The sequence below is a fragment of the Papilio machaon genome, chromosome 11 (genome assembly GCF_912999745.1).
Source record: "Papilio machaon chromosome 11, ilPapMach1.1, whole genome shotgun sequence".
Classification (NCBI taxonomy): Eukaryota; Metazoa; Arthropoda; class Insecta; order Lepidoptera; family Papilionidae; genus Papilio; species Papilio machaon.
Genome location: NC_059996.1, coordinates 8,679,747 through 8,697,434, shown reverse-complemented (window position 1 = coordinate 8,697,434; position 17,688 = coordinate 8,679,747). Strand labels below are relative to the sequence as shown.

The 17,688-nt window shown below is 44.6% G+C and overlaps 1 protein-coding gene across 1 annotated transcript; it reads left to right on the top strand.

The window, feature by feature from the left end:
- Positions 1 to 486: 486 nt before the first annotated feature.
- On the top strand, positions 487 to 15,831 carry LOC106709743 (multidrug resistance protein homolog 49). Its single transcript, XM_014501601.2, has 26 exons — positions 487 to 748; positions 4,342 to 4,381; positions 4,929 to 5,125; positions 5,536 to 5,680; positions 5,945 to 6,045; positions 6,317 to 6,488; positions 7,691 to 7,815; positions 7,962 to 8,157; positions 8,441 to 8,665; positions 9,085 to 9,271; positions 9,462 to 9,604; positions 9,720 to 9,928; positions 10,068 to 10,162; positions 10,439 to 10,588; positions 10,755 to 10,873; positions 11,149 to 11,289; positions 11,401 to 11,583; positions 11,734 to 11,937; positions 12,009 to 12,138; positions 12,211 to 12,406; positions 12,499 to 12,661; positions 12,944 to 13,138; positions 13,268 to 13,477; positions 13,931 to 14,077; positions 14,909 to 15,017; positions 15,251 to 15,831. Exons 1-26 carry the CDS (start codon positions 732 to 734, stop codon positions 15,337 to 15,339), a joined length of 3,888 nt encoding a protein of 1,295 aa, XP_014357087.2. The 5' UTR covers positions 487 to 731; the 3' UTR covers positions 15,340 to 15,831.
- The last annotated feature ends 1,857 nt before the right edge of the window (positions 15,832 to 17,688 follow it).

Here is a 17,688-nt window from a genome sequence, read left to right as displayed (position 1 = left end):
TACAGAATAGTTCAAAGAGACAATTAGAATGCTATCGATATCAGAAAGAATAACATTACCGCGTTTCGTCAGATAAGTGCGGTGCTGAAGGCCAACTTCTAGTCCCTTTCTCTTCTTTTGCAATAAGGAATGGATGGACACACATGTTTAAAAAGGGGAGATATCTGTTTTTGTATGTTTTGTATGTTCCCTCATCTATCCGTAGACATTAAACGTAGGCATCGCGTACGTTGAAATTCCGCTATTTTAGTGAAATCATTTAGCCGAGCTTGCACTCGGTCGCCATCTTCATTTATAAAAAAAAAAAGAGCGGGCCGGGCGCTAGAAATAAATATTTCTTTCTAAGGTGCTCAAGTCGTAAAAGACAAATCTAGCGAGATAAGGCAGTTTTGTCGAAGTAATCCCAACTAACTTTGCAAAAGTCAAATAAAGTCGTAAATAGAGTCTTTATGTTTGTGACGGTATAAAAGAGCGTGCGGCAATGACACGGCTCTGTGTGTCGTGGAGCTCTCCCTGCGATCCCACGCGAGACCCCACGAGACCCCGCGACACCCCGCGACACCCCGCGAGACCCTACGAGACCCCGCGAGTACCTTTGCCAACGGCATCCCTCAGAGCCTCCGTTAACCGGTGCGAACGGAATCCCTCAGAGCCGTCCTCCAGTGACCAGTCCTCGCCCTCCCGTGCTCCCACGCAGCACGTGCCGGAACCTCCCGTAGAGCGCTTTGGAAATGGGAGTTAAGAAAAAGTAAGTAATCAAAATCTATGATCTTTGAAAAGTTCAGTAACTATGTAGTCACATGTTGAGTGAAGAATTATTTTAATATCTAATATCCTTAATCCAGGAACAAAACTATGTTAGCCGACTGGACTGTTTTATGCCATCATCTCTAGGAAAATAATCTTATTATCAATATAAATACTATTTAAACAAAATTGTAACGAACCGATAAAAATAGTAATGTAATAAAGTCTCTGGCCCACACATGTCAGGGGATCACGGAAAAAAAACAAATAAAATATATAATATATACAATTATAATTGGTGTTATAAATATAAACCGCTAACACCAAAATAACTAGTTTATTCAAATTTAAGTGTACTTAAGTAAACTGAAAGTAACTAATTAGTAGCATTATATTGATATTACGAACTCTTTGATGTTTGATCTCTTTTATGCTGGTGTTCGTGTTCCTAATTTAAAAAGTATTGACCATCATTTTAAGAAAAAAATTAATTGGATGTTATTCTTTTTTTCTTCGATAGTCTTCTTAACTTGTTTCAGTTATTTTAGGAAAAAAAGTTTTACTTTTTCAATTTTAATTGATTCATTGGTCATCTCGCGTTAATCATGTCACCAGTATGAAGGCACATGGCTACAATTACAATAACTAGAGCCATAACTATGATTCAAGAAGGACGTTCTCAGCGTTACGTGAATTTGCAGTTGAGTTTTTCTCGAAGAGCTGTCCAAAATGTATGAAATCGCTTCCAAGAGACCGGCAGTGTTACCAGAAGACCCGGTTCAGGTAGAGTTCGTGTAACAACGGTACACGAGGATCGGTACGTCCATCTAAGTGCTGGTCATGATCGTACAGTAACGGCCTGTAAGTTACACCACCTACGGCTGACAACGGGTACCCGTATCAGTGATCAAACTATACGTAATCGATTGCACGAAGACCAGCAAATGTCAAGACGACGATTTGTTCGAATTCTTCTGATCAGGATCCAACGTTCAAACCTTTTAAGATTCTGCCGTCAGTACTTGAACTGGGGGATTAATCAGAGGGGAAAGGTGCTTTTTAAAGACGAAGGCAATATATTTTTTTTAATGATGATCGGCGTGTTAGGATGTAGAAATGACGCGGCGAGCGATACAGTATTTATTATTATTAGGTCCTTACATATGAAATTGGCGTTTTGTATGGGAGGAACAAAAAGTCGAATATTTTTTAATATAATATATTTAATTAATCAAAGTATGAACCATTATTTTCTATGCACTTTTGCCATCTCATAGGTAGTTCATTGATCCCTTTACTAAAAAAACCAGTCGGACGGGAATCAATAAAATCTTTGAAGGCGATTTGGACTGCCCCATCGGAGTTGAATTTTTTCCCTTGCAAGAAGTTATCCAAATTTCGAAAAAAATGGTAATCTGTTGGAGCAAGGTCCGGGGAGTACGGAGGATGTCTTAGACTTTCCAATTGAAGCTCTTCTAATTTAGTAGCCGTCTGTTGCGCAGTGTGTGGTCTAGCGTTGTCGTGAAGCAGCAGTGGCGTGGAGCGATTGACCAGCCTAGGTTGTTTAGCCGCTAGCTTTTCCATCATGGTTTGCAATTGCTGACAATAGACATCAGCCGTAATAGTCTGGCCAGATTTGAGAAAACTGTAATGAACAATACCGGCACTAGTCCACCAAACGCTTACAAGTAACTTTTTTGGGGTTAATTTTCGCTTGGGACAGGATTTGGCTGGCTGGCCAGGATCCAACCATTGCGCTGAGCGCTTCCGATTATCGTAAAGAACCCATTTTTCATCACAGGTAATGATTCGGTTTAAAATAACTTCATTATTGTGCCGGTTTAGTAATGTAACGCAACAGTCGACGCGCGTTTGCCGGTTTGCTTCAGTCAATTCGTGAGGTACCCACCTTTCAAGCTTTTTAATCTTCCCAATTTGCTTCAAGTGAATTAAAACAGTTTTATCACTAACATCGCAGCCTGCAGCTAACTCGGACGTGGTTTGCGATGGATCCGCTTCCACAATAGCATTCAACTCTTCATTATCAACTTGAGTCTCAGGCCGTCCACGGGGCTTGTTCTGCAGATCGAAATTTCCAGAACGAAAACGTTGGAACCAAAAACGAACTGTGTTTTCTTTTGCAACACGACCGCCATACACATCATTCACCCTTCGAGTCGTTTCCGCAGCACTAGTGCCACGGCGGAACTCGTACTCGTAAATAATGCGATATTTTAAGTTTTCCATTTTGTAAAATGAGTGACGCAAACAGAAAAAAACAGAAGAAAAAAAACAAATGAATGACGGTCATCGAACCACAAATACATGAGTCTATAGCTGTACAAATATGAATTTGGAATTCCTTACCAAAGAGGAGAAATTCGTGATTAAAGTGGCCAGTACGAAAAACGCCAATTTCATATGTAAGGACCTAATATATATCTATATATATAAAAGAAAGTCGTGTTAGTTACACTATTTATAACTCAAGATCGGTCGAACTGATTTAGCTGAAAATTGATGGGGAGGTAGCTTAGAACTAGGAGACGGACATAGGAACTTTTTTATCATGTGGTTTTGTAAAAGTTAGTGTATATATATATCTTAAATATACAATAATAAATACTGTAAGGAAATCGTGACAATCAATCAATTCATAATTGAATGTGAATAGATAACATTTTAAGATTTTGTAAGAAAAAATAAGTTTCAAGCTTCTAATTGTAAAAATAACGACACTTCCATACAAATTTCCACCCCCCCCCCCACTTTCTACCCCCTACAATCCTTTTTTCGTTTAAAAATTAAAGTAGCTTATATCCTTTCTATAGACTATCAGTGTACCAAAATTCATTAAAATCTGTTCTATAGTTTTGGCGCGAAAGCGAGACAGATTGACAGAATTACTTTCGCGTTACTACTAAATTATTGCATGCGCTATGATGCATGCGCTTGATGATAAATCAAGGAAAGTTTAAATTTAAAACTTGTACAACACATCACAGAATGTTACGTGTTGTTTACACCATACAGACTTTTATTGTTTTAATTTAATTGTGTTCAACAGATAACAAACATGCAACGTGTAAATGGGCCTTTATGAACAATTGTGGACAATATCACTCAATACTATCATGGTATTATGGATCAAATTTTATTGCGGCCACTAATCCCCGCTCGTTCTTTTTTACTGCGCACAATTAACTTATGTGTTGTAAGGCAGGTGATGTGACGTGAGGTATGTAGGTACTCATATCAGCTGAAGCCTCCCTCCCCGCTCCCCGCTCCCCGCTCCCTGGTCACTGCTCCCCGTCGCTCTACTCAATACTTGTTGGACCACGTACATATATCCTCCCTGGGTGACCTGAATGACCATTTTAAGTAGTGAATTGAAGTTGAGTGAATTGTGAAATGAACGACTACGAAAAAGAATTATTTTTTTATGTCTAAATAAATATTAATATCACCACACGATACATACGAGTATTCCCATTAAACATAACATAGGTAATACTCGTAGTGATAAAAAACGTAGGTCTAATCTAAACCTCGTCCTTTAGTTAGTTTCACAATAACACAGACCTTTTGTTGCAGGGCGCGACAGGCGGAAGACACCATCTCATATTTTGAAATTGTAAGTTGTAGACTACAAATATTGTATTATAATTCAACGTACAGTCAAAGAATTTAATTCACTTTCCACTTTGGAAATAACGAGGCCTTGAAAAAACTTTTATGTCACGTGGGCACGGGGCTTCCACTTTATAACAAAGTTTTTTTTTTTACAAAAGGTGTAGTACAGCCAACAAAAACTATACTTTCAATATTTAAGACTATTTCGAGATATGTAATATATTTACATAAATTTAAAATAAATTATAGACTTTGAAAGGCTCTTGCGCTTAAACTACGCAGTTTTGTATAAAAGTAAGTTGGGTTAAATAGTCACATTTTTGACAAAGGAAATCAGTGGTACTCAATCGTACCTTTCCCAGTCATCGTTTATAAATAATAAAAAATAAAAACATACTTAAACATCTTGAGGTTTAAAAAAAACGTACACCTTCTCCAAATGTATGTCTAAAGTGTATGATGAATATATGTTTTGCCATTAGCAGAATTATTAAAAAAAAAACATATGGCAATACAAAGAAATACACGTGCGCTTGTGACGTCGGCAGTACAAGTACGGGCGATGGTACGAGCTGGTGGCGAGCGCGGTGGGCCTGTTGATGGGCCTGCTGAGCGGCGGCGGCCTGTGCTACAACCTGGCGCAGTTCGGCGAGCTGACCACGGCCTTCGTGGACCGCACCGTCAACCAGCACCAGCTCTCCACCTACTTGCCTTTGACCACCTTATTTGGTGGCGGGAGAAGACTGTAAGTGTGTTTTCACAGTGATGACTTTTATATGATACATTTCATCGTACGAGCAGATTTTGCGCAAAATTTAGTCATCACTCAGCGCATGTGAAGAGACATTTGTTATTACTGAGCGACGTATTACGTCCTACTTAGGATTAAGATTAAAATGTTGGAAGGATAAAGTTTCGAAAATTCCATTTATTTCTGATTTATTTATTTATTTTAATATTATTCCGTCATCGTTATCTTCATTCGGAATCGTTCGGTCAGTTTCAACTAGTTAAGCATTATCCTGACAACAATAACGCAAAAAAAAGTTACTCTCGGTCTTGGTCGTCGAGCTAACGGTGAGAGATCACGAGGGGCGTAGGATGATATGAGAGTTGTGGAGGCGAGCACTTCATGAGCTCATTGTACTTGTGCAGGGTGAACGCGTCCCACGAGGAGAACATGGCGGCGCTGGAGGAAGACGCGCGCGCGACCTGCATCGGCTGTTTTGTGTCAATCATCATCTCCCTGGTGCTGTGTAACGGCTCCATCGCGCTGCTGGGCTGGAGCGCCGCAAGACAGGTGACCCGCACTTCCTATTTCCACCAATACTCATTCAATGAAGACGGAAACCGTTAAATACATTTATTGACTGTTTTAGCAGTGCAAACGCATTGTACAACCACAAGCTTTCGATAAATCAAAAAGGACTTTGTTGATGTAAAATGAAATGCAAGAGTGTGACATGTTGTGTGGCCGTCCGAATTAACTTCGATACACTGAAGAAAAATTCAGATTTAAAGATAGTAATGAAGAATGTTCGTTCTTTTCTCTTCTGTGCTATAGATGATTAGAATAAGAATGCTCTTCCTGGAAGCGGTGATGCGCCAGGACATGACGTGGTTTGACCTCGACACCGACTTTAACCTGGCCTCCAAGATGTCCGAGTGAGTTGCCCATCCCAAACTTGTAATAAATTGGTGTTCTCGCTGCTCGTTTGCCCCCTTCTCTTATAAAAAAAAAAAAAATTATCCGAATGGACTGTAAAGACATGTGCTACATTTTTTTTTAGATTTAATTCCAGTACGTGAATTTGTAAAGGAAAATGTAAAGACGTAAAATTAAAACTTTCTTGAATAATAATATTCATTTATCTAAATGTTCACATTAGCGCCTAGAGTCTTACACTTTGTTCTAAGAAGATGTTTATTTGATGAGGAACCTGATGAAGCTGAAGGAGGGAATGGGCGAGAAGCTGGGCGTGATCGCCAACCTGGTGGGCACCAGCGTGCTCTGTATCTGCCAGTCCCTGAGCTTCGGCTGGGAGCTGACGCTAGCCTGCATCACCGTCATCCCCTTCGCTGTCGCCGCCTCCGTCATCTTATCCAACGTGAGTACCCGTTTCCGTCTCCGCTCAGTGGCCTCTCCCTCCCCATCGCGTGTCCGTCATCGCGCGGTCTCACTACTGACCGCCGCGACTGACTAGTTACAAGTACATTCACAATGTCCAATACTCACACTGATTAGTCACAAAGACACGAGTCCAATGCGGGCCAGTTCAGAAGTCCAGTACGAGGTGAAGGCTACACGCGATTTGTACCCATTCCTTTAACTATTAAAATTTATCCCATTGTCTTGTCCTATTCAACATTGACAAAAGAGTAATGTTTTTGTCTCTTATGTAGGTGTTGAGTGTAGAATTAACCTTTCTGCCAAACAGGTCGCATACTGACCATGAAGACCTTTGCCTTTTTAGTTAAGATAAAATTATAGAGTAGTAAAAGAGAATCGCGCGGGAAGTATTATTTTGATTAAGATTTATTTATTTATTTATTACAAAAAAATCTTATAATAATCGTTTCGTCTCACAAAACATCAGTCATTTGTCTGTGGTATCAAGACATTATTACATTAAATTAGACTACTATACGTGTTTATAGTTATATTTTTACTGCTATATATTATTGTGATAACAATGAGATGTAGGAGTGAATAGAGTTAGATGGAATTGTTAGAATTGTTGTTATATATATATATATACTATACGAATTTTATATTATATATGTTTTAACAACGTATTAAAAGCATTTTTGTCTGCCGTGCTCGTGTTTTCAATTTATACAGTTGGTGCCTTTGTGACGGCCAAGAGCTTAAACGACTGAACCTATTTTGAGTGAGATGCCTTTCGATTAGTATTCTTTCCCGGAGTGTCATAGGCAGTGTTACATTGCCAGAAAATACATTATACTTAATAGAGAGCAATTAAATTCAAGTGAGTGTAAAACGACTTCTAATCTCCCTTGCCATAAGTTTTTACATTACTATAACAATTTTTCGATTTTTTTGAATAGACCAAAATAGGAAAGTGTTTAATGTAACGTTAAATGTAGTTTAAATAAAAAAATATCATGGTTTCAAAATGCCCCCAACAGAGGGCGCGACGGCACCTTCAGTGAGTCGGTTGCAATGTATTTTTTTAATCTGAAAAATTGATAGTATAAAAGCATCGATCAGCGCTTCAATGTATTGGATACACAACACTCCGGCTCGGAGGCTGGAGACAGGTGATGAATATGCGTTGTGTGGTTGCAGTACCAGACGCGGTCGATGGCGCGCGAGATGGCCTCCTACAGCCGCGCGGGCAAGCACGCCGAGGAGGTGCTCAAGTCGATACGCACCGTCATCGCCTTCGCTGGCGAGCGCATCGAGAGCGACAGGTGAGCCACAATATCTGTATACATGCATAAAATAAATGCTTTTCTTTTACAAATTATAACGGAAAGCTTCGCGAGCCCTCCTAAGGCATCGCTAGTTTTAATAATAAAAGTGGAGCGCATTATTGTAAATTGTGTGCCATCGTCAGTTACCTATCACTGCTGCTGCCGGCGGAGAACGCGGGGCGGTGGCGCGGGCTGCTGACGGGTGTGGGTACCGGCGTGCACTGGCTGCTCACGTACGGCATGAACGGCATCTGCCTGGCGTACGGTACGCGGCTCGTGCTCGCCGACTTCGACCGCCCCACCGAGCACAGGAAGTACGTCATCGGAGTCTTGTTCAGTGTGAGTCTACTTCTACATTTGTTTCGGCGTCAAGTCTAAGCAGAGCCATGCGTGTATCTTCGTAAAGATGTTTCCCGCGTGGCCGTCGGTCACATCTATTTATTTTCGGGTTCCTCGGATTCATCGCGGCCGAGATCGCACAACTGTTTAATTCCAAACTGGATGTTACCGACCTCTACGGTTATTCACTGAGTTTATTGAAATCGCGGGCAAAATTGTACTTAAATAAAATGATTATGGCGATTTATAGATGTGGAGTATAAAGAATGCACGCATTGCGCAGATTCTGTTCAACGTGTACATGGCGACGCAGTCTGTGACGTTCTGCGCGCCGCTGGCGGAAGTGTTCGCGGCGGCGCGCGGCGCGGCGGCCACAGTGTTCCCGCTGCTGGAGCGGCGGCCGGCCATAGACTGTCTGTCCCTCGGCGGGGCGCAGCCCGACCGCCTCGCCGGCGACATCCGCCTCGAGGGCGTGCACTTCTGCTACCCCTCGCGACCTGACGTCAAGGTGAACCTCTTCGGCCGACATCTCGGCCTGGCTGCTCGGCCTTCAAATTATTGCTTTACGGCGGGAATATACATGCCTTCAGAATTGAGCAGTAGCTCGTGCGCTTGTTGGTGCAATGTGGTTACAATCACAAGTTAAACTTACATTCAAGTTGAGTTTTTGCAAGTCGTATACATATGTCGATTTTAAAAACGGTCCGTGTTAATGTGCAATGAAAAAATTTGAAATTATTTTTCAAAGAGCGTCGAATCGCTGGTGTCATTTTTTAATATCATACTAAGCGATGTCTAATGCTAAGGCCATGTTCATTCGGTTCAGTTCAAAATTCGAGTTGGCGCCTCGGTCCGTTTATCGCTTTTATTGATCGCCACAATCCACAGGTTTTAACTTTGACGAAGGAATTTCAATCGATCGTTTAGATTCTGCAAGGATTCTCGCTGCACGTGAAGACGGGCGAGTGCGTGGCGCTGGTGGGGTCCTCGGGGTGCGGCAAGAGCACGGTGCTGCAGCTGGTGCAGCGCCTGTACGACCCTCAGCGCGGCACCGTGCAGCTGGACGGCCGCGACGTCGCCGCGCTCAGCCTGCCCTGGCTGCGCACGCGCCTCGGTACGTCCCACACACACCCTAACTCATCAAAGGCAACGTTCGTTCAATACGTTTGAGAAAAAGAGAATGCGATATATTTATAGTTATAGTTTCATTTTTGTGCACTTACGTAACTAAATAAAATACACATCAGACCAAGTTGCACTTTTAATAAATGTCAAATAAAGTACGAGTATATTTGTGTGCGCAGGCGTAGTGGGACAGGAGCCGGTGCTGTTCCGCGGCACCATCACAGAAAACATCACAATAGGCGTGTCCGGCGCCAGCTCCGCCGACGTGCGCCGCGTCGCCGAACTCGCCTTCGCCCACGACTTTATCTCCCGCCTTCCCAACGTGAGTCAGACGCCCGCACCGAAAAGATAGTGGCGCGAATGAGTCGCGTGTATGGCGCACACGGCTTGCACACGGCTTGCACACGGCTTGCACACGGCTTGCACACGGCTTGCAGGGCTACGACACGGTGATAGGCGAGCGCGGCGCGTCGCTGTCGGGCGGGCAGAAGCAGCGCATCGCCATCGCACGCGCGCTGCTGCGCCAGCCCACCGTGCTGCTGCTCGACGAGGCCACGTCTGCGCTGGACCCTCGCTCCGAGCGCGCCGTGCAGGCCGCTCTCGACCGCGCCAGCGCCGGCCGCACCACGCTCGTCGTCTCGCACAGGTCCTCCCCTGTCCTCCCCTGTCCTCCCCTGTCCTCCCCTGTCCTCCCCTGTCCTCCCCTGTCCTGCCCCGAGATCTAACCTTTATTCTATGACTGTTTTATCAAAGCAAATGTGAAAAACTATTTATGCTCGATGCAGGCTGTCCACGATCGTGAACGCCGACCGCATCATCTGCATGGACCGCGGCGCCATCGTGGAGCAGGGAACGCACAAGGAGCTTCTGGAAGCCAAAGGTGACTGCTCGCTCGCCCGCTTGAGTCTCCTCGCGCCGACTCATCTCGGGCGCTCCGCCTTCGCTCATTGCTCTGTCGCACACACAGATACAAACATTTTCATGTTTGTGCATATCGGCCGAGTATCATGGAGCCGTCCGGTCCTTCATGTGTTTTCTTACCTCGTTTCTCATTAGAAACGTTCGCCTCGTCTCGACGATATGATAACGGCACCTGCTCACTAATACATACATACATGAGAGACATCCAACGTGTAACAACATTCAATATGCCCAGGTTTCTACTACAAACTGGTGACGACGAGCAGCGACAACAGGGAGCCGGACGTCATAGAGTCAGTGCCGGAAGAGGACGCGCCCCCCTCCTCGTCCCCCTCCTCGCCCCCGCGCCCCCTCAGACCGCCGCACGGTCACCTCTCCGCCAGAGGTACGTCAATCTGCGTGTCATAAAGTATTTCATGAATAATGTCAACCTAAAGTACATCTAAACTATTCATATTTAGATTTAGTACGAATTAGTAAATCAGCCGGGTGTATGTATGTATTAATATAGATGGTAAGAATTCTGTGATACGGACTAAGTTCTTGTTCAGGGGAACTGGAGGAACGTATGAGCGCGCGCAGCTCCGCCGGCTCCGCCACCTCGGCCGCGCTCGCCGCGCCGCTCGCCGCGCCGCTCGCCGCGCTCGCTGACACCTGCGACGATGACGAAGTTAGTGGCACATGTTTATATTATTTAACGCTTTAAACACTTATGTTACAGTTGAAAAATGTAATTCTTCGAAATTATTCGTGGTAAATGAAGCGCTATGTCCCGGCTGTCTCTTGCGAGGCCGCACGTTTACCGCTTGTTTTTGTTACATCACGAAAACTTCTCAATAAATGTCATGTCATGTCTGGCGGTTTGGCGAGATGTTGTGACAGTGAGGTTGTGAGGTTGTGAGATGGTGAGATGGTGAGATGGCGAGGTGGTGTCGGTGTGCGCAGGAGGTGCGGCCGCTCACCGACTGGCAGCTGCTGCGACTGAACGCGCCGGAGTGGGTGTCGCTGCTGGTGGGCGCGGTGGCGGCCATCGTGCAGGGCGCCTGCTTCCCCGTCATGGCGTGGCTGGTGGGCCAGGCCGCCGGGGTCAGTGCCATTACAGACATATAGTTCCTTCGCGATAACCCTTCTTTTCACAAAAAATAAAATTTTGCAATTAGTCGCACCGTAGACTACTCATATTTTGTCGGTTATCAGATATTCGTGTTGACGGAGCGCGGGGAGGTGCTGCGGCAGGCGGACCTGTTCGCAGGCATGTGCGTGTTGGTGGGCGCGGTGGCGGCGCTCGCCATGTTCCTGCAGAACGCCACCTTCACGCACTCCGGCCTGCGCCTCACTAACAGGCTGCGACACCAGTACTTCTCGGCGATACTGCGACAGGTCATTCGCCACATCGCCTCATCGCCACATAGCAACATCACAACATCGCCACATCGCTACATTCACCGCTACACCACACCTAACATAAGCAAATTCACAGATGCAGATTTGTTCTATATGCACATAAATTTATAAAAGCAATTGTTAAAGGAGGTGGGATTCTTCGACAAGGCGAGCAACCGCGTGGGCGCGATTTGCGCGCGGCTGAGCGGCGACGCAGCCGAGGTGCAGGCGGCGACCGGTCTCCGCCTGGGGCTGATGCTGCAAGGCTTCAGCTCCATGCTCATCGGCGTCGTGATGGCCTTCTGCTACGGCTGGAAGTTGACGCTCGTCGGTCTCGCCATCCTGCCGCTCGTGAGTGCGCTCCGCTTTAAACGCACTCGAAACGTAGAGTAGTGCAGGAGTGTAGCGGTGGCTCGTTGTAGATGTTCGGGAGCATCTTCCTGGAGCGGCTGGTGTCGCAGAGCGCGCAGCGGCGGGAGCGCGCCGCCATGGAGGACGCCACCACCGTCGCCACCGAGGCCATCGTCAGCATCCGCACCGTGCAGAGCCTAGGTCTTCTTGTGACCTTCTCGCCGGTTGTATTCTCCCTCCCCAACGGTCGTCATATGGTGGTATCCGTTGCAGGCGTGGAGCGGGTCTTCCTGCGCAGGTTCGAGGAGGCGCTGGCGCGCGCGCACGCGGCGGTGGCGCCGGGCGGGTGGTGGCGCGGCCTCGTGCTCGGCCTCGACCTCTACGTCCCCTTCATGATCTTTTGCAGCGTCTTGGTCTACGGCGCGATTCTCGTCGCGCGCGAAGGCTTCGCCTACAACAATGTTATGTTGTCCGTGTTTTTTCATTTACAATACTTTTAAATAGCACAATATATATATATATAAATGTGTAAACGCGGTGTGAGTAATGTGATTGGCGCAGGGTAAACGGCGCGTTGATGTACGGCGCCTATATGCTGGGCCAGGCGCTGGTGATGGCGCCCGGCTTCGACGCCGCCAGGATGTGCAGCGCCCGGATACTGGCCGTCGTCCACAGGGAGCCGAAAGTCAAGACCGAAGAAGGCGTGAAAGATAGTGAAAATTGGGTAATGACCACAACTTAGCAGTGGACGCGGGCTGCAAAGGGCTCGAGCGATCCCGGTGGGAGTTTAGTGAGTGCGTTTATACGGGGTGTGAATTTTCTATTCTAAAAAACGCAAAGTGGTTGAAATTAGGAACGAAAGATCGAGCAAATCCGTATAACTAAAGGGTTGATTGCGGAACAACTCGATTACAGAAATCGTATAGTATAATATGTTACGGTAAAACAAAAAAGAGGAAAGGTCTGTATTCCGTGTCGTACAAATGAGTGCAATCATCTTTGACAGGCGGCCACCGGCAGCTTTAGCATCAAGAACGTGGAGTTCAGCTACCCCACGCGGCCGCATCAGCGAATATTGAAGGGAGTCAATCTGGAGGTGAAGGCCGGCCAGACCGTGGCGCTGGTCGGCTCCTCCGGCTGCGGCAAGTCCACCATCCTGCAGCTGCTGCAGCGCTACTACGACCCCGACTCCGGCACCATCGTAAGCGAGAAATCTAACACCGACTTGCGTCGTTCACTTTGCGTCTCAATACTACACAAGGAGCATTGCAACATATGCTGCAGTCGCAGGAGCAGGTCGCACAAGTGACACTTACCGTGACTTGTGCAGGAGCTGGACGGACGCGAGGTGCGCGCGACGCTGTCGCTGGTGCGGTTGCGGCGGCAGCTGGGAGTGGTGCAGCAGGAGCCCGTGCTCTTCAACCGCTCGCTGGCAGAGAACATAGCGTACGGCGACACGGCGCGAGAAGTGCCCATGAACGAGATCATCGACTGCGCGAAGGCCGCCGACATACACAACTTCATTCTCACTCTGCCGCAGGTAGACGTCGCTTTATGTATCTCTATTTTCGCCCGACGCTTCGTTGAATTTACAGTTTTCGGATGATGCAATACTTTTATTTATGTACCGATTGATATGAAACAAAAATTGAGCTCACTACATTTAAAATAATTAACTTATTCAAACTTTCGTGAGACAGTATCACTAACTTATATAGGAACGGCTTTAAAATTACATCAAAAATAGTCGAAATAACATCCAAATCGATAGAGCATTTGTCGTCGATTGAAGTGCGAAACGTTCCTTCACGAGGTCGGTAACGCATCCGCGGTACCTCTGGTATTGCGGAGGTTCCCGGGCGTCGGATTGATTAATGTTAGACGATCCGCTGGTCGTTCGTCCCTTATCCTATAAAAAATGAAGTCGGTCCTCGGGCCGTCGGTCGGAAGGTATTTGTGTGACGACCTCTACCACTGCACTCGTCGGCTGCAGGGCTACGAGACGAACCTGGGCGCGAGCGGCGCGCAGCTGTCGGGCGGACAGAAGCAGCGCGTGTGCATCGCGCGAGCTCTGCTGCGTCGGCCGCGCCTGCTGCTGCTCGACGAGGCCACCTCCGCGCTGGACGCCAACAGCGAGAAGGTGTGTGCTCCTCTGACCTCCGACCTCCAGCCTCCGCCCCCGACCTCCGTCCCGCAGCCTCCGCCCCAAACGCGGCGCGACGGCGAGATGACACCACGACTTTAGATTACCGATTGCTGGGCGCGTTCGCATGACCATAACGTTGTCTCGTTGACTGATTACTTCTCATGACTATTTCCACCTCAAGGCACGAGTACAAGCTAGAGCGATTATTATTGATCTTGTACATACGGAGGGCATCGGTGGCTCAGGGGTTAAGTACGAGTACTTGACTTGTAATCTGTAGGTCCTGGTTATGAATCATTTACATTTATCCGACGTTCTTACGATGAAGGAAAACATCGAGATGCGACCTGCACATATCTGAGAAGAAATTCAAGGATATGTATTTGCGAAGTCAACCAACCCCCACTTGGCCAGCGTGGCTGACTATGGCCTAGACATCCCTAACTTAGGATAGGCTCCGAGCCCGTCAGTGGGGAATAGTGTGCTGATGATGAATTGCACATACGTTGTGGTTATGTGAACTTAGCCTAGCAATCTTAATTCTAATATATTTATATAGATAATTATCTACAAATCTTATAAAACAAAATCGCTTTTAGTGACCTCTTTCAATTTCTCATCTTATTTATTAAATATTTCATTATATGAAAGTGGAGTGCGGCAGGAGAGCGTAAGAAAAAAGAGATGAATAGAATGCGTGAAAGGTAACATGATGATGAAAGAAAAAAGACATGCTTGAAACGGGGAAAATCTCCGGGCATCGAGAGAGATCAGAGATCAGAGATCAGTTGTTGGCAACAAGTAGCTATTGTGTGGTGTCGGCAGGCAGTGACGCGAGCGCTGGAGCGCGCGGCTGAGGGCCGCACTTGTGTCACAGTCGCACATCGCCTCTCCACCATCAAGGACGCCGACCTCATCTGCGTCTTGGACAAAGGTTAATGTTGCAATTCTCCTTACGTTTTAAAATCGATCTTAAGTCAATCTAAAGTTTAAGATTCGGGTATTAAATTGTCTTTTGTAAACTCTATGAACTAGTCGTGAGCGAACCGACATTCGGTCTCTTATTTTTATACCTATGTTAGATTTCGACGAGGTGGCCAGAGCTAATTGCGAATAACGAACTTCAGTCCAAAGTCAAAACTCATATAAATTTTATAAACTCCGTAGGTAAAATAGTAGAGCGCGGTACGCACGCGCAGCTGCTGAGTCTGCAGGGGCGCTACTGGCGTATGTGCCGCGGACAGCACGCGGCCTGACCGCGGCGAGACCGCGGACTGACCGCGGCGAGACCGCGGCCGACAGAAGCTGCTGCAGTTTTTTGTGTTAGTGTTTAAAATAGAGCAAGACATTACTGGCTACTGGCTTACTGAGCTGGTCTAATGTTAACCAGGCATAATACGTGGCTACATTGTGCTACAACTGGCTACAACCGATTATAAAACTTCCATCAAATCTGTCGCAATTTGCAATACTTACCTGTTCCTCTCTTAGCATTTATAATAAAATAAAAATTATGTCCTTAGTTTGGATCCAAATCGCATGTTAATGAGGGTGATAATCATAGTCGCGGATGGACCACAGTTTATCATTTTTCGCTTATGTTACAAATTACAAATAAAGGGGGAGTGCTAGGCTACACGATAAGCCGGTGCTGGTGTGAGGGCCGGTCTAATCCTCCGCCTCTGAATATGTCGTCGTTTTCAATGTCGTCATGTATGGCTATCATATTGAAATGGAATTAAAAAAAAATAAAGACTTATGTTTATTTTTCCTAGTTTCTTTTTTTTATGTACGTAATGCAACAAACGAGTGAGCACAGTGTCTATAACGAATATTTGCATGACAATTACGCAAGCGTATCTGTAAAGTCATCGACAAATTTTGTATGAGATTTGTGCACCAGAGGAAAAGTACACAAACACATCTTATACAAATTTTGTCGATGAAGTTACGAATACTTTCTCGCAACTGTCACGCAAATATTCCTAATACTGGTGACCTGATGTTAAGTAACCGCTGTCTGCAGGCAAGTTTAACTTATACAGTTGTAAAACTGTTGTCGAAGCAAGTGCAGAATTTGATGTGGGCGAGTTATGGATGATAAGCGAGACCGTCAAGTGGCAAACAAACTTTTTTTCACTTAATTTTTGGTCAGCTGGTAAACTTTAGATTACGTACAAGCAAGTCGGCGGCTGCAACTTTAATGGCGAACAGAGTTATATCTGAGGACTTACTAGCCAAAGTTAAAAGTTGCAGAAACTCGTAGATTTTTAGTTATTGAATAAATAAAATCGTATATTAGGTTAGATCAAAGAGTACAATAATATATATACAGAAAAAAGAGAGCCCTCTCAACGATTTTTCTGTCACCCTAAAAGAACTAACGTCATCTGTCGATAAACCCCATATACTAATATTATATGTATAAAGAAAAATTTAATTTTATTTAAAATTTAATTTACTTAATTTTAATTGTTAACTAGCTTTTACCCGCGACTCCGTCCGCGCGGAATAAAAAATAGAAAACGGGGTAAAAATTATCCTATGTCCGTTTCCTGGTTCTAAGCTACCTGCCCACCAATTTTCAGTCAAATCGATTCAGCCGTTCTTGAGTTATAAAAAGTGTAACAACACGACTTTCTTTTATATATATAGATATAGATAAGAAGATTTGATGTGTGGGATCGTAGCCATTCTAACATCAGTATTTAGTCTGTAGAATTATTAGGAAGAACTGTCAATGTTAATGCCAAAGTATAAAATCATTGTTTGAAATAATTATATGATATTTTTTCCATGTTAATTAAATGTGGTAGGATAAGGATTTAAAATACTAACAATAAATATCGTTTCTTTTTTTACAATCAAAAGAAACTCAGTTTCGTTTTATTTTATCCTAACACTAAGGAATACGAAATCGTCTTATATATGTATTTGTATATATACATGCATGGGCCACTTATACTTTTTTATGTAATCGGTCAAGCCGTTTCGGAGGAGTACGGTGACGAAAACTGTGACACGAGAATTTTATATATTAGATTTACATATGACAATTTATTTAAAAGCATTTAATTTTCGAAATTTTTGGCACTTCGAAATTAAAATGATTTAAGATATTGCCGTCCTTCACAGATCATTACTTTTATTATACTTTCGTAGGTCTATTTGTGGTGGACACAGGTGGGCACAGTTAATCGAAAAGTTAACTTCGTTAATTCGTTAATTAAAAAATTAACTTCGTTAATCGTTAAAGCGTTAAATTCTCGAAAATTTAACGCAAGTTAAAGTTAATCGTTAACAGTTAACCATACCAAACTGTTAACGATACTAAACAACTATTTTTGAATTAATTTAAGAGAATAATAAAAACACAATAAACCAACTAAATAAAATGTTTGGAAAATGGCGCCAACCGTAAAAGAATACAAACAGAGATTTTTTTTTATTTTCTTCACCCACTCTGGGTAGGCAAAGGGAACTATGCTCAAACAACCAAGTCTTCAGTAGATTAATTTTATTGATATGAAATGAAAATGAAATTTAATGAACGAAATAAAATGAAAACTAACCTAATTCATTGAATCAAATCATTAAATCTGATA

Excerpts from the sequence above, each read along its gene's own strand:
- LOC106709743 (XM_014501601.2), top strand. Across the intron at positions 8,158-8,440 it reads TCATCGGAGTCTTGTTCAGT|ATTCTGTTCAACGTGTACAT; the intron begins GTGAGTCTACTT and ends CGCATTGCGCAG. Across the intron at positions 8,666-9,084 it reads CCTCGCGACCTGACGTCAAG|ATTCTGCAAGGATTCTCGCT; the intron begins GTGAACCTCTTC and ends TCGATCGTTTAG.